The sequence below is a fragment of the Nymphaea colorata genome, chromosome 13 (assembly GCF_008831285.2).
Source record: "Nymphaea colorata isolate Beijing-Zhang1983 chromosome 13, ASM883128v2, whole genome shotgun sequence".
Taxonomy (NCBI): domain Eukaryota; kingdom Viridiplantae; phylum Streptophyta; class Magnoliopsida; order Nymphaeales; family Nymphaeaceae; genus Nymphaea; species Nymphaea colorata.
In genome coordinates this window covers 1027974-1042784 of record NC_045150.1, presented here as the reverse complement: position 1 = coordinate 1042784, position 14811 = coordinate 1027974, and the positions used below count along the sequence as shown (strand labels likewise).

Genomic DNA, 14811 nt, shown 5'->3' with positions numbered 1-14811 from the left:
TCCACTACATCTTTTGTAATTAATGTATGCATAATATACAAGTAGTTATATTTTTTCTCTCGAGCTATAATAAGTGAGCCTCTAATGAGTTTCCATTGTCCATCACTAAAGGTACTATATAAGCCATCATCGTCAAGCATTCTAGTTGAAATCAAATTGAAACGTATAACACATATTTGATATTCTTGAGCTTTAATATTGGTTAATTGTATGGATGTAAATTTATATCACTAATACCAGCTACTTGTGACAAAGCATCATTTCTCATTCTCAATACTCCACAACCACCAAAAATATAATGCATACAATCTAAAAACTCAAGAATCGCCAAATAAAGAAACAATGAAATAAATGAAGAGGAAAAGTGGCAAAATATTATCTAATTGAGAGTGATGATATTTCCACAACAAAAAGCCTTCTTTCTCTTGCCCGAATCTTTACTAAAGAAAAAAAAAGTAAAAAAACAACCCAAACATTAATGCAATCCTTTCTCTTCTCAATTTTTATATATTTTTCCTCTCTCTCTCCCTCTCTCTCTTCAAAAGGCATCTACAAAAAAGGAGAAGCAGCCTTAAACAGAGTCACACACAAAAAAATCAAGCTCTCTTTTCTTTAAGTCCTTATTTGAATTTTTTTAAATTCAGTTTATAAACTTACCTGAAATTGTTTTTCTAAGGTTTTCTTTCAGTACGTTTTTTTTTTTGGGTCGGATATGGATCCCACATAAAAAAGATCCAACCCAACACCTGTCCCTTCAAAATTTTATACGTGGGGAGATGGGAAGCGCTTGGGAGTCGCCACATTTCTCACTACATTGCATGGGAGGACCTGACGCCATGACACTCCCTTCTCCAATCTCCACCGAAGCAAGCAAAGATTTGGCGACTCTCCTGATATATGCAAACAAAATGCGCGTCACATTGATTCGGTTGAGAAGAAGCGATTTGAAACAAGATCTGACGCAGTGAATAGGACACTAATATCCTAGATGGTGAACAAAACAAATGACCTTTGGTCCTTTTGTGGCCAAAATCGGCCTCATTTTCCCCTTTTAATCGATTCGGGTGAAGATCGCCCGAAGCACGCACCACCTCGGGTTTTCTGTTATTTGGACTCGATCCGAATTTGACCTTGTATTTAAGCCCACGTTTTCGAGAAGAGAAGGGAGAGAGGGGGAAGGAAGTGAGTTCTACGGAGAAGAGAGGAGAGGTAGGGGAGAGAAAGAGATAAACCCTAAAAAAGGTGAGGAGGACGAGGAGAAGAGGGATTTGGTGAGCAAATGGCGCATCGATTGCTGAGGGACGTTGAAGCTGACGGATGGGAGCGCTCCGACTTTCCCATCATCTGCGAGTCATGCCTTGGCGACAACCCGTACGTTCGCATGGTATGTAATTGGATTCGGTATCCATTTCTTCCCTCATCAACTCTAATTTGCCGGCGTTTCGTTGGGTGACGGGTTCTTTATTAGATGATTAGGGCCACCGTTTCTTTTGTTTTGAATTTTGGTGTCGTTGGCTTTTGTGTTGCACAGAAGCTAAGCGGCTGTCTCGTATTTTCCGTGCCTTTCCTTGGCCTGTTCAACTTGGGAGTTGATCCCTCGTTTATTTGCTTGCCTTAATGTTTCTACGCTTTGATCTTTTTGATTCCTTCAGTCGGGGGTTCACCTTGGCAACGCATGAGAGTTGGATTCTTTCAAGCGACGTTTCCTTTAATTCTTACTGTCTTTAATTTTACCTTTGGGTCTGAGATGAACTTACTTTATCCACAGGATTCTGATTTTTGATATTCTTTTTCTTGTCTTTAAAAGATGGATTTCTCAGTAAATCGGTGCATATTTGAAGGAAAAAGATAAAGGTTCCCTTTTATCTTTTTCACATCATGTATGCATTATTTTGAGACCCTGGAGAACGTTAAGGAATATAAAACTGGTTTGTTCGTCCGCTCCCATCTGAAAGAGCTCGCTTAGAGCTCATTTCTACACTCAGGGCGTGTTTTTTGAAGTTATTTTTCTCTCAATAATGGTTGAACCTTTCTGTGCACAACAACTTATAGTTATCCAGCCATTGAGTATCGTGTAGGCAACAGGTTCATCCAACTGGACTTTTATGAAGACTAGAAGAATTCCCATCCGTGTGTGTGTGTAAAAGAGTGAGAGAGAGAGAGAGAGAGGTGTGAAATCTAAATCATGTACACAACTAGAAAGAATAACGAAAACTACTGGGATAGTCAGTAAACAAAGTGTGCAGGGACGATAAAAAAGCGATAACTTCATTTCAAACAATAATACCAGCTAAGATCAAAGAGAGAGCACAAATCATGTTCGTGACCACATCAAGAAGACACTACATTCTAGATGAACTTCTATGGCTTGGGTTACTGTTAAGATTTAGTATCGCAATTCGATGGCATCATGTTCAAAAGCGACAGAAAAAGAGGTATTTGACGAATGTTTAAACAATTTTAAATTATATCCCACTTCTACAATCTCTATGCCAATAATCGATATCCTTCATTGAGCCTTGGTGGAACTGCATGTAATGTCTAATTGTTATAAGTGTTTGTAAAATGTGGCTAACAGTTTGTAAAGTTGCCAATGCTTCTGCATTTGTTTTCCACAAGTATAATCATTCTCTGACTGGTTGGATTTGCTAGTTTATGTTTCTTGTACTTGGTGAAATGCAGTTTAAGGTATCAAAGATTTTTCTGAGTTATTAAATGCCTAAGGGTCAGTGAAACAGGATGTTTTTACTAATTATTGATTTTATCATCCTTCAAAAGCCTGGTGATTCTAATCATGTGAAATTCTGAATAGTAGTCTTCCAATAAGCTTTTTAAATTCGATGCACCTTGTCTGGTCTGGTCCATTATACTCCACGAATGTCCTCATGTTGAGCTGCTGCTGTCTTTGTTCTAGATAATAATCACATTCTAATTTTATATATCTTTTAAATCATGTTCTTGCCTGTGTGTTTTATTTAGATTTATTTTTTGGGTTTATGACTTTTTGTATATATTTAAAGTGGTTCTAGGAAACCTGTCAGGATTTCATCTTTAAAATGTTATTACTGCATCTCTGTTGCTCTGTTCCATCTATTGGAGCATAATTGCGTTAATGCTTCTTCTGTGTCTGTCCTCCACCTATTTATCTTCATGGCTTTGACAGTTAAGTGGATTCATGTGGGTATCATACCTTTTCTTCCCAAATACTTATGGTTGATAAAATTGTTAAGAATTTGCATTGATTACCATTTACCACGATTGGATTTGGAAAGTAGATGCTCAATTGTAATCTTGTGTATCTGCAGACAAAGGCAGACTATGATAAGGAATGCAAAATCTGTACAAGGCCTTTCACGGTTTTCAGATGGAGACCTGGCCGAGATGCAAGATATAAGAAGACTGAAATTTGTCAAACATGCAGCAAACTTAAAAATGTGTGCCAGGTGTGCCTGCTGGACCTCGAGTATGGTCTACCTGTGCAAGTTCGAGATACAGCTTTGGCTATAGGTTCAAATGATTCTATACCAAGAAGTGATGTGAATAGGGAATACTTTGCAGAGGAACATGATCGCAAGGTTTGTTTTACAAAATCTTTCACGTTTTCGTTTTGTTTCTCTTAGCAATATTGCCTAATGCTATCTGTCAAAATTAACCAAATTCACTAGTTCAGTTATCTTCTTTTCAACTTCTTATTTGAGGATCTTGTTCTTTTGTACGAGCTTAGTATGAAATGTTTAGATTACTGTTGATTAAGGATGGCTAAGTATCCATATCCCCAACCTTTTCCTTTAATGATTGTGACTTTGCACTAAACATTTTTTTATTGCTCTTTGATATAGTAGCTTGAATCTGCTAAAGTTATTAATTTTTTACTTCTTTCCATTGCTCTAATATCATTTTATTTGCAAAATCTCTTAAAGCTTGATTAGGTCATTTCAATCTTAATTAGCCTAAGTGGGCCTGATCGCATTTCTTGTGAATTCTGGTATCGTGTTTAAATAGGGTGAAGGTCTCAGACTCTCATGATTGTTAAGCTTTTGGTTGTGGACTTATGGTTACTGCAAAACTATTAAATAAGCAGATAGAAAGCTTGTTTGGCATTGATATATATGAGATTTAACCAATAAACTTGGGCTTCAAATTTCTGAACTTTGACCAATAAACCTGTCTCTGGGGGTTTTATTTATCTGTTGGGGGTGGGGAGGTGATGGACGAGGTTACATATTCCTAATATTTTTGCTACAATATATTCCATGGGATGGGAGGATGAGACTCACCGAATTAGAAAACAACTGAGCTGCTCATTATGAACATGTGTTGATGTCAAATAAGTTCCTGTAAAGGGCTAGTTGGGAGTCTTGGGACTAGGTTCAAGTTTCTCCAAGTTGATTGGCTAGAAATAAATAAATAAATTATTATGCAGAATACAAAAAATGTAACAAAGGAGTGCATATACCAATGTTGTAAAAAGCGTATCGTAAGCCGTATCGGTCTGGCTCTAAGATATGCCGTATTGTAACATATTGTAACCATATCATTTTTTTAAATAAATCAGAAAAAATAGGAAAAAATCGAAAAAATTATTAAAAAATCAGTAAAAATCAAGAATAATATGTTCTTCACAAAAAACATATTTTACAGAATAATAGACTTATTATTGCTATAAAGTTACGGTTCATCATTCGTAAACATCAAAATTCATAACAATATCAATCTAGAAATCACAAGTCAACAATTACATAATTTATATAATAATTTCATAACCATAGATTTATAATCTTCATCATATTCATTTTCATCCTCATCTCCATCTTCTTCTTCTTCTTCTTCTTCTTCATCTTCATGATTTAAAAAAAAAACCCTTTCCTCCCAATGGGAATCAGCCACCCACGCACAAATCCATGGTTTAATAGATGATTTCATGATGAAAATCGATGATTTTACGATGGAAATCGATGATTTCCCTCTAAGGCGGTACAATCTCTAGGTTAAAAATGAAGAAGGGGTGGGTTTTTATAAAAAAAAAACTCGAAAAAGGGGACTTTGAGCCCTTTTTTTTGAAATCAGCCCGTATCGTATGATACAGGGGCATGTATCGTACGTTTCATACAATATGATATGTATTGTATTTTGTAAACGATACGATACGTATCGTACGATACGGCCCCGTTTCGTACGATACGTACAACACTGGCATATACACATTACACACTCACAGAATTTCCAAATTGATTGGCTAGAAATAAATAAATAAATTATTGTACAAAAATAGATATAAAAAATGTGACAAAGGATCCACACGAACATACACACACACACACACACAGAGAGAGACACATGGACACACACCAGAAGGGGCTAGTTGGGACTAGGTTCGACTTTCTCCAAGTTGATTGGCCAGAAATAAATAAATAAATTATTATACAAAATTATAAAAATGTAACATAGGATCACACACACATATATACACATACAAAGACACACACTCACGGAGTTAATCACTGGCTTGACAATAGAGGTTGGTTGACAAGTCATCGGGGTTTTGACTACAAAGATGGCATGAAATACCGTGGAACATAAGAACTAGATAAAAAGAGAGAGATTGAAATATTTGGTTGGTCAACGATTAGGTTAACTAGTGTGACCAACTAATCACTAGCTTGACAAGAGAGGTTGGTTGACAAGAAGTAATTGGGGTTTTGACTACAAAGATGGCATGGGATACCATGGAACATAACTAGAGAAAAAAGAGAGATTGAAATATCCTCATTCTTTGATTTTAAATATAGCTAGATGGTAATACCTTGGAAATTGAAGCAAAGAGAAAGAAGTTACAAAAACTTGGGTCCTAGCAAAGAGGAAGAAAGGTAACAAAGAAAAGGAGAAAATGATAGGAACGAAGAACAAATGGAGAAGTGGGTGAAGAAGCAAGGGACCTTTGAACAATGTAGATGGTTGGTTTATCTGAGTTCTAATATGGCGAAAATAGCTATATCCCTTTCAGATCTATAAATATGTGTAAGAGAGAAGCGGAAGTAGGTGTACCCTGCCTTATGAAGTTCCAATCTCTAACATATTGATGCCATGATATGTTTATTCTGTAAGACATAGATTCCTAATAAGGGCTAATCACAAACAATGACCAGAGAATAAGTGATCACCAGGAAATAAGTGGATTGCATCTTGTATGTGTCACTACGTCCCTTGGATCCAATACAATCATGTCAGGTGGAAGTTATATATATTGATCATAAAGAACAAGGGAACAACATAAAGCTTTTATACTATCCGTGCCTTACCTTCAAGATGTTGTATCTTTAAATAAACGGTTTACATTAACTGTGCATATTCTGGAAGTATTTAGTGCTTTCATATGCAACTGTGGAGGTGATCTGCTGAGTCTGATTATTTGGATGCATTTTGTGTGGTTTTAATATCAAATGTTGTTTTGCTTAGTGTTGAGTAGTTACAGGTAAACAATTTACATTACACTGTCTACCTCCAGAAAATATTTGGTGCTTTTGAAGTTATGGAACCATTGAGGATTCATCCTGATTATGCAGATGAATTTTGTGTGTTATTGTTTACCATATATGAAATTGTCATTATATTTTTATGCTGCCAATGGGCCTTTGATTTTCAAAGCACTTGAACAACCAGCTGAATTCTTTACATCATCATCATGTAGTTCAAAGCTCATTTCCTACGAAGCAAATAATATGGATGACATCTTTAGGGTTAGTGTGAGTAATCAAATGATAGGTAAAAAGAACTTGTTTTGCTCATGGTTTCATACGTTCAACAGTATCCATATTTGTCTTTATGTGTCTTGTAGAAACATGCAACACACGAAAGAAGAAGAGAGGAACACACGATATACGTGGAAAAACCTCAGAAAGAGGAAAAAACCACGGGAAGCTCTGACCTAGGTGCACACCGCAACCCTAGGAGAGAGAAAATACTTTCACTTAATCACTCAATTACACTTAAGTGAAGATTATATAGGAGGGAGAGAAGAATGCCGCCTAGGGTACCGAGCCGGCCTCGGTACCCGTGCCACATGGGACCGGGTCCAGAAATGGACCCGGTTCCCCATTACATCTATTTTAACACTCCCCCTCAAGCTTGGCATACATGTCAAACATGCCAAGCTTGCTAACATTTTTCTCAAATTGAGATGTACATAAAGACTTAGTTAAAACATCAGCAACTTGATCTTCAGACTTCATGTAGGGCAGGATCAACTCCTTAGAATCTATGCGTTCCCGTATGAAATGGCGATCGATCTCCACATGTTTGGTTCTGTCGTGCAAGACTGGATTGTTTGCCAAGTTAATAGCCGACTTGTTGTCACAATACATCCTCATCTTCTCTTCCATTTTCACCCCAATATCTGCTAACAGAATTTTGAGCCATAGCATTTCTGTAACCCCCATGGCAACCGCCCTGTATTCAGCCTCAGCACTGGACCTGGAACAAACTTCTTGTCTTTTACTTCTCCATACCACCAGGTTACCTCCAAGAAAGATGCAGTATCCTGTGGTAGACCTTCTAGTATCTGTGCAACCTGCCCAGTCGGCGTCAGAGTATCCTTCAATACTGAGTTGACTTTGCCGAGTATAGAGCAGTCCTTTCCCTGGGTCATTCTTTAAGTATCCCAATACTCTTTCAGCACTTTTCCAATGACAATCAGTAGGAGCATGCATAAACTGACTTAACACCCCCACAGCATACGTAATATCCGGGCTGAGTAAGGGTGAGATAAATGAGTTTACCAACCAGCCGCTGATACCTCCCTTTTCCTTCCTCATCCAAGATCATCCCAGTTTTGATACTTATCCTTGTGCCAGACTCCATTGGAGTAAGAAAGGGCCTGCATCCCAGTTTACCTGTCTCTTTTAGAAGGTCCAAAGTGTATTTCCGTTGGCTCATAACAAGACCAGTCTCAGATCTAGCAATCTCAATTCCCAAAAAATACCTCAGTTTACCCAAATCTTTGAGGTCAAATTCAGCAGCTAACGTTTCTTTCATCTTCCTTTTTTCTTCTTCATCATCACCTGTGACAATCATATCATCAACATATACTAGTAGGAGGCTCACCAGACCATTTCTCTGCTTGATGAAGAGGGTGTGATCACCATTTCCCTGTTTATATCCATTAGTCTTCATCACAACCCTTAGTCTTTCAAACCACGCTCTAGGGGACTGCTTGAGGCCATACAATGCTTTCTTGAGATAACAACACTTTCCTTTCTGCGCATATCCAGGCGGCATGCTCATATAGACTTCTTCCTCAAGGTGACCATTCAAGAAGGCGTTCTTGACATCAAGTTGGTCCATGCTCCACTTCTTTTGTACTGCCAGAGCTAAGATGACCCTTACTGTCTTCAGTTTAGCAACGGGAGCGAACGTCTCAAGATAGTCAATCCCATATTTCTGGCTAAACCCCTTTGCAACAAGACGAGCTTTATAGCGTTCTACAGTGCCATCAGGTTTGTACTTCACAGTAAACACCCACTTGGAACCAACTAAGTGAGTTCCATTAGGAATATCAACAACCTCCCACGTATTGTTCTTTGCCAGGGCGTCCATCTCCTCTGTCATGGCCTGTAGCCATTTGGGATCCTCCCTGGCATCCTCCACTGACCTGGGAATAACAGCCATAGATAAAGAGGTAATAAAGCACTTGTAGTCTTTACTGAGTTTAGCATACGAGACAAATCTCTGAATAGGGTGAGAAGTACATGACCTGGTGCCTTTGCGTAGGGTTATGGGAAGATCTTCATTCATTGGACTTGGATCATTCGGGGAGCTCACAAGATCGGGATTGGTAACATCAACAACCTCCATCACATCATTCTTCTTCCTGGTGTATACCTGACCAAACAAATGATCACGGGACTGTTCTTCCACAGGGCCCCCTTCCATCTGACTGTCTCTGTCCTCACTGACTGTGTCAACCACACGCACACTCGGAGAACTAGCCGTGTAATCCAAGAAATCTGTGAACTGAATCAACTGATGCGAAGAATACTCGTCCACTCTCTCACCTAAACACTCCCCCTGAAGAGGATTCGCAGGAAAGTATGCCTCGTGTTCATGAAAGGTAACATCCCTGGAGACATAGACTCTGGAAGTGCTAGGGTCAACACACTTGTATCCCTTCTGAGTGGAGGAATACCCCAAAAAGACCGCTTTGATGGACCGAGGATCAAGTTTCTTGAGAGTGGGACTATGATCATGGACAAAACAAACACACCCAAACACCCGAGGGGTCAAAGGCCAGGGACTCTGATTAGGCCACAAAACAGAAGAAGGGGAATGACCATTCAACACACGAGTAGGCATACGGTTAATGAGATGAGCACTAGTGAGAAGTGCATCACCCCAGTACCGCTTAGGGACATGACGTTGAAACATAATGGCCCGGGTGACATTTAACAAATGACGGTTCTTCCTTTCAGCCACGCCATTCTGAGGAGGTGTATGGCTACAGGATGTTTCATGTATAATACCCTTGCTTCGCAAGAAGTCATCAAAGGATAGGGAGACATACTCTCGAGCATTGTCAGTACGAAGGGTCTGAACAGGGGTTTGGAATTGAGTTTCAACAAATGCAACGAAGTTTTTGACAATGCCGGGAACCTCACTACGTTCTTTCAACAAGTACACGAACGTACAACGAGAGTAGTCATCGATAAGAGTCATGAAATAATGAAAACCACGACCGGTGGGCACTCCCGAAGGACCCCAAACATCAGAGTGAACCAAAGCAAAAGGACGGGTGGTTTTATTGAACGAAATAGGGTACGAGGCCCTAACATGCTTAGACAACTGACACACTTCACAGGCGAAGGTGTCCAAAGAAACAGACCGAAACATCTTAGGAAACAATTGTTTAATCAGCTGAAAAGGAAGATGACCAAGTCTCTCGTGCCAGCGCATAATAGCGGATCTGTCCTCCACGTCAGATAATGTCCACTGGTGGCTGAAATCAAAGCAGAGGCAACCTGTACTGGCATTCTGTAGAGACCATCAATAGCCGAACCAATCCCAATCTTCTGCCCCGTCCCCAAGTCCTGCAGTAAACAACGATCAGCAGAGAATATTAGATTACAGTTTAGCTCTTTGGTAATACTGCTGACAGATAACAAATTCACGGGAATATTAGGAACATGCAGGGCATTATGAAGACAATATTTGTTCAGTAATGAGAAACTCCCTTTTCCAGCCACAGAAATAGAAGAACCATCAGCCATAGAAACACGCTGCTGCCCAGAAGTCAACTTGTATTCTTGAAACATCTTAGGGTCCCCGGTCATATGATGAGTAGCCCCACTGTCAACAATCCAATCACCGGGAGAGGAATTACCTTGATCACTTGTAGCAACAAGGGCCTGAGCTAATTTAGCTCCGTCAGACGTAGATGTGTCCTCTGACGTAGTAGAAAGGCGACTGATGTAAGCTTGTAGTTCCTTGATTTGATCAGGGGAAAGCCTTGATTTTTCACCACTTGAAGAACCACTCGGAGTTGAGTCCTGCACAAGAGGACCTCGCCGACTAGACGGAGGGCGACCACGAACAAGTCTCTTCTCAGGGTGAAGATCCCAACAGAAATCAACAGAATGTCCTGATTTGTGACAATGTGTACATCGCCTAACAGGGCGTGGTCCAGACACAGAAGAACGGCTAACAAAGGCCGAGGGACCAGTCTCGTGACTGGGGTCAATTTGCATCACTTGACGCCTTTGTTCCTCGGATTCCACTCTGGCATAAAGATTTTCTATTCCAGGAATATCATCACAGTTGAGAATTTGACTCCGAATGGATTCAAACTCATCACGCAAGCCTCCAAGGAAGAGGAATGTCCGGTCCATCCATTCCTTTTCCCAGTACCGAGCATGATCAGAACCACAGTCCCAGTTATCATTCACATGATAATCAAGTTCCTCCCACTTAGTTTTCAGGGCTGCATAGAAGGAGGCAACAGACAGGTCACCCTGTTTCAGAGAATAAATACTGCGTTTAATCTGATACGTACGCAGAACCCTTTTCTTGCGACCATACATCCTTGCAAGCACAGTCCACATATCAAACGAAGTCGGCTTCTGCAGAATAAGAGGCTGAATATCAGCGGACACAGAGCTGATGATCCATACCTTAACCTGACTGTCTTCCAACACCCACGTCGCCCATTGAGGATCAGTTTTGCTGGGTGCCGGTTTGTCGCCTGTGATATAGGAAAGACGACCACGGCTCGTTATCCCAATCTCGAGAGCAGCAGACCAAGAGAGATAATTGTCTTTAGTCAGACGAATGGGCGTGACCTGAACCGGCAAGATCTCGCTCTTGGGAGCGCTGCCCGCGTCAAAGGCCATATCACTTTTAGGTGCAAGCTCTTCCGCCATCACAAGCAGTCAAGTCAGACACAACCCCAGGCAGCAACAAGACAGCACGGCGGCGGCTGAAACACCAGCACCACCCGGAACCTTAGGTGTCGGCGACGGCGCTGGATTGCCCGACGGCGGCGACGCAGAGACGTGACGGCGCTGGACACCCACGGCAGCGGAAAGATGGGATGGCGCTGGATCGACCGACGGCGGAAAAGGAGACACCCACGGCAGCGGAAGTCACAAGCGGCAACAGGCGGCGGCGCTGGATCGTCTGACGGCGGCGGCGCAGAAGATCCCAATGGCGGCGGCACGGGAAACCCTAACGGCGCAGGCGGCTGCGGTGCAAGGGCGACTACGAAAAGACGAGACGAAGCCGAACGATCTCACGGCTCTGATACCATGTAGAAACATGCAACACACGAAAGAAGAAGAGAGGAACACACGATATACGTGGAAAAACCTCAGAAAGAGGAAAAAACCACGGGAAGCTCTGACCTAGGTGCACACCGCAACCCTAGGAGAGAGAAAATACTTTCACTTAATCACTCAATTACACTTAAGTGAAGATTATATAGGAGGGAGAGAAGAATGCCGCCTAGGGTACCGAGCCGGCCTCGGTACCCGTGCCCCATGGGACCGGGTCCAGAAATGGACCCGGTTCCCCATTACATCTATTTTAACATGTCTCAATACATATTTTTAGGTGTTTGCATTTAATTAAACTGTATACTGCCCTTAGTTGTTAAGGCTTGGACTAGTCCACGGCTCCACGCCTAGGTGTGAGTCCACACGTCTTTGCTTCAAATTAAATCTTGTAATTTTATTGTACACTGTTATACCGGATATTCTTATTTTATATGCAGTTATATTGTATAATTTTTGTTCTTTAAGTACAGTTTGTTGTACGTTAATTACATATTCTATACCAACTCATCAAGTGGAAGTTCCAGCGATATGTTAAGTACATATTCTATAAAACCAATGAATTTCTGTATATATCTTATGTGCTCTAAAACATATTTTGTGGAACCTATTCCAGCCTTCTTACCCATGTTAAAAACTTAAAACCTAGGTTTATGGTAAAAAGTCCACTAGTTTCTCTTGTTTAGTGCATATCTAGTAATCAGGCAAATATGTGCGGACCTCACTTTTGCAACCTGAATACATATTTATTTTTTCATTTGTGAGGGTGTTTTGTGTGTTATATGTACAATTTGTCGTAAACTTGTAATGTCTATTATATGTACTGATTTGATATGATTTTTGTTTGAAATGATTCAGATGAAATAGTCTGAGATCTATAACTGAAGCAGTCTATAAGAAATGCAGGCATTGTCCAGTATGTAAACAAGAATGACATGTTTTCTTTTGTGTATCAAACTAAGGCATCAGCTAGAACAGAACAGCAGAGTTTTCCAAGATGTAAACAAGCAGGAAACGTACTGTTAATCTGTCATGTAAACAAGAACAGAATAGTTTTTCATGTCTACTTTTTTTCTCTACTTACAAAGTATAACCATTTAGTCAAAACATAACAGAACAGTTTTTCAAGTTTTACTTGGAATGGAAGCTTACAGTTCAGTCAGTCACTACGTAATTTTATTATGTAATGGTTGACATAATTAAAAAGCCAAAAAAAGGTCACCTTTTTTGGCTAGGCGCTAGATGCTGCCTGGTGCCCAGGCCTGAGCACCTTGACAACTAAGATACTGCCTTCATCTTTATAGACAGGTCATCTTTCCTTGCATAGTTGCTTGTACTTGCCATGCACATAAGGTTACATTACATGTTTGTTGTATAATTTTTCCTCGTTCAACAGTGTTTGCCTTAAATCGACCGATTCATTTTTTCAGGCTAGAGCTGGTATTGATTATGAATCCTCCTATGGCAAAGCACGTCCAAATGACACTATATTGAAACTTCAGAGGACGACACCATATTATAAAAGGAATAGAGCACATGTTTGTAGTTTCTATGTAAGAGGTGAATGCACAAGAGGTGCTGAATGTCCTTATCGCCATGAGATGCCGATAACTGGAGAATTGTCACAGCAGAACATTAAAGACCGTTACTATGGGTGTGTATGCCTGCACTTGTTGACATTTCATTGCTAGTTGGTTTTCCTTATTAATCCAAATCAGGCCTCTATCTAATTTCTACCATATTTGTGCAGTTGTGCTTTCAGTATACATGGATAACCTTGAAAAGAGATATTGACTTGGCTGTTTCTTTTGTTTTCTATTAGTTGCACAAGATTGGGCTTTTCCTTCAACTTTTTTTCTGTGTTGCTTAATGTTGACAGAGTGAACGATCCAGTTGCACTCAAGCTTTTGAACAAGGCAGGAGAAATGCCATCTCTTGTTCCTCCTGAAGATGAGAGTATAAGGACACTATATGTTGGTGGGCTGGATCCTCGTATTTCAGAACAAGACTTGAAAGACAATTTCTACGCATTTGGTGAGATTGAATCGATAAGGTTGGTTCTTCAAAGGGCATGTGCTTTTGTTACATACACAACCAGGGAAGGTGCCGAAAAAGCAGCAGAAGAACTATCAAACAAGCTTGTCATAAAAGGGGTAAGGCTGAAGCTGATGTGGGGAAAGCCTCAGGCACCAAAGCCGGAATCAGAATCCCAAGATGATGATGCTGCAAAACAAGGAGTGGTGGCCCATGGTGGTATGCTTCCAAGATCAGTGGTATCTCAACAGCAAAATCAACAGCTTCAGCCTCCAGGTACTCAGGATCACGTTCCCTTGCCATATTTCAACATACCAGCTCCACTCCCCCCAGAAAGGACATTTTACCCATCGATGGATCCTCAGAGGATGGGGGCCCTTGTTACTTCTCAAGAAGCAAGCAGCAGCACATCAAGTGGATCGGCAGAAGGACAGGACAAACAGAAACAGCAGCATGCACCACCACAAGGATCTTTCAGGCCCCCAGATGGTTCTCATTATCCATATCAAGCGCCACCGCCTCAACATGGCCCGTACCCGCCATTCTATCCACCTTATGGCTTTATGCCGCCACCCTATCCACAATACCCTCCATACCAATCTACGCTGCCTCCCCAACCACCACCACCTCCTCCTCCTCCCCAGCAATATCAGGCCTAGCAATTCTAAATCTTCACGCACGTGTCCTTGCTTGTATTGTTGATCTTTAAATGCTTTTTACCCGACATGGTATACCAAGTCCTGGCCGAGTATCTAGTTGCCGAATGGATATCTTAATTGGACGTAATTATCTCGATCGTCATTGTGTTACTGAGAATTTTTTGCATGTTCTTTGCACTACTTTACGAGTGGAAGCTTTCCTTGTGCGAAGGCCATTATTCAGGCGGACACTCGAGAGTAATTGATTGTAAAATTCTGTGTTTGTTTTTATGTGAGCCTGTGTGTGTCAGCGGTTTAATGTT

General features: G+C 40.7%; 1 protein-coding gene across 1 annotated transcript; it reads left to right on the top strand.

The window, feature by feature from the left end:
• The first annotated feature begins 1149 nt into the window (after window positions 1–1149).
• LOC116267218 (zinc finger CCCH domain-containing protein 40-like) lies at window positions 1150–14779 on the top strand. Its single transcript, XM_031648830.2, has 4 exons — window positions 1150–1384; window positions 3306–3575; window positions 13247–13470; window positions 13696–14779. Exons 1-4 carry the CDS (start codon window positions 1280–1282, stop codon window positions 14507–14509), a joined length of 1413 nt encoding a protein of 470 aa, XP_031504690.1. The 5' UTR covers window positions 1150–1279; the 3' UTR covers window positions 14510–14779.
• The last annotated feature ends 32 nt before the right edge of the window (window positions 14780–14811 follow it).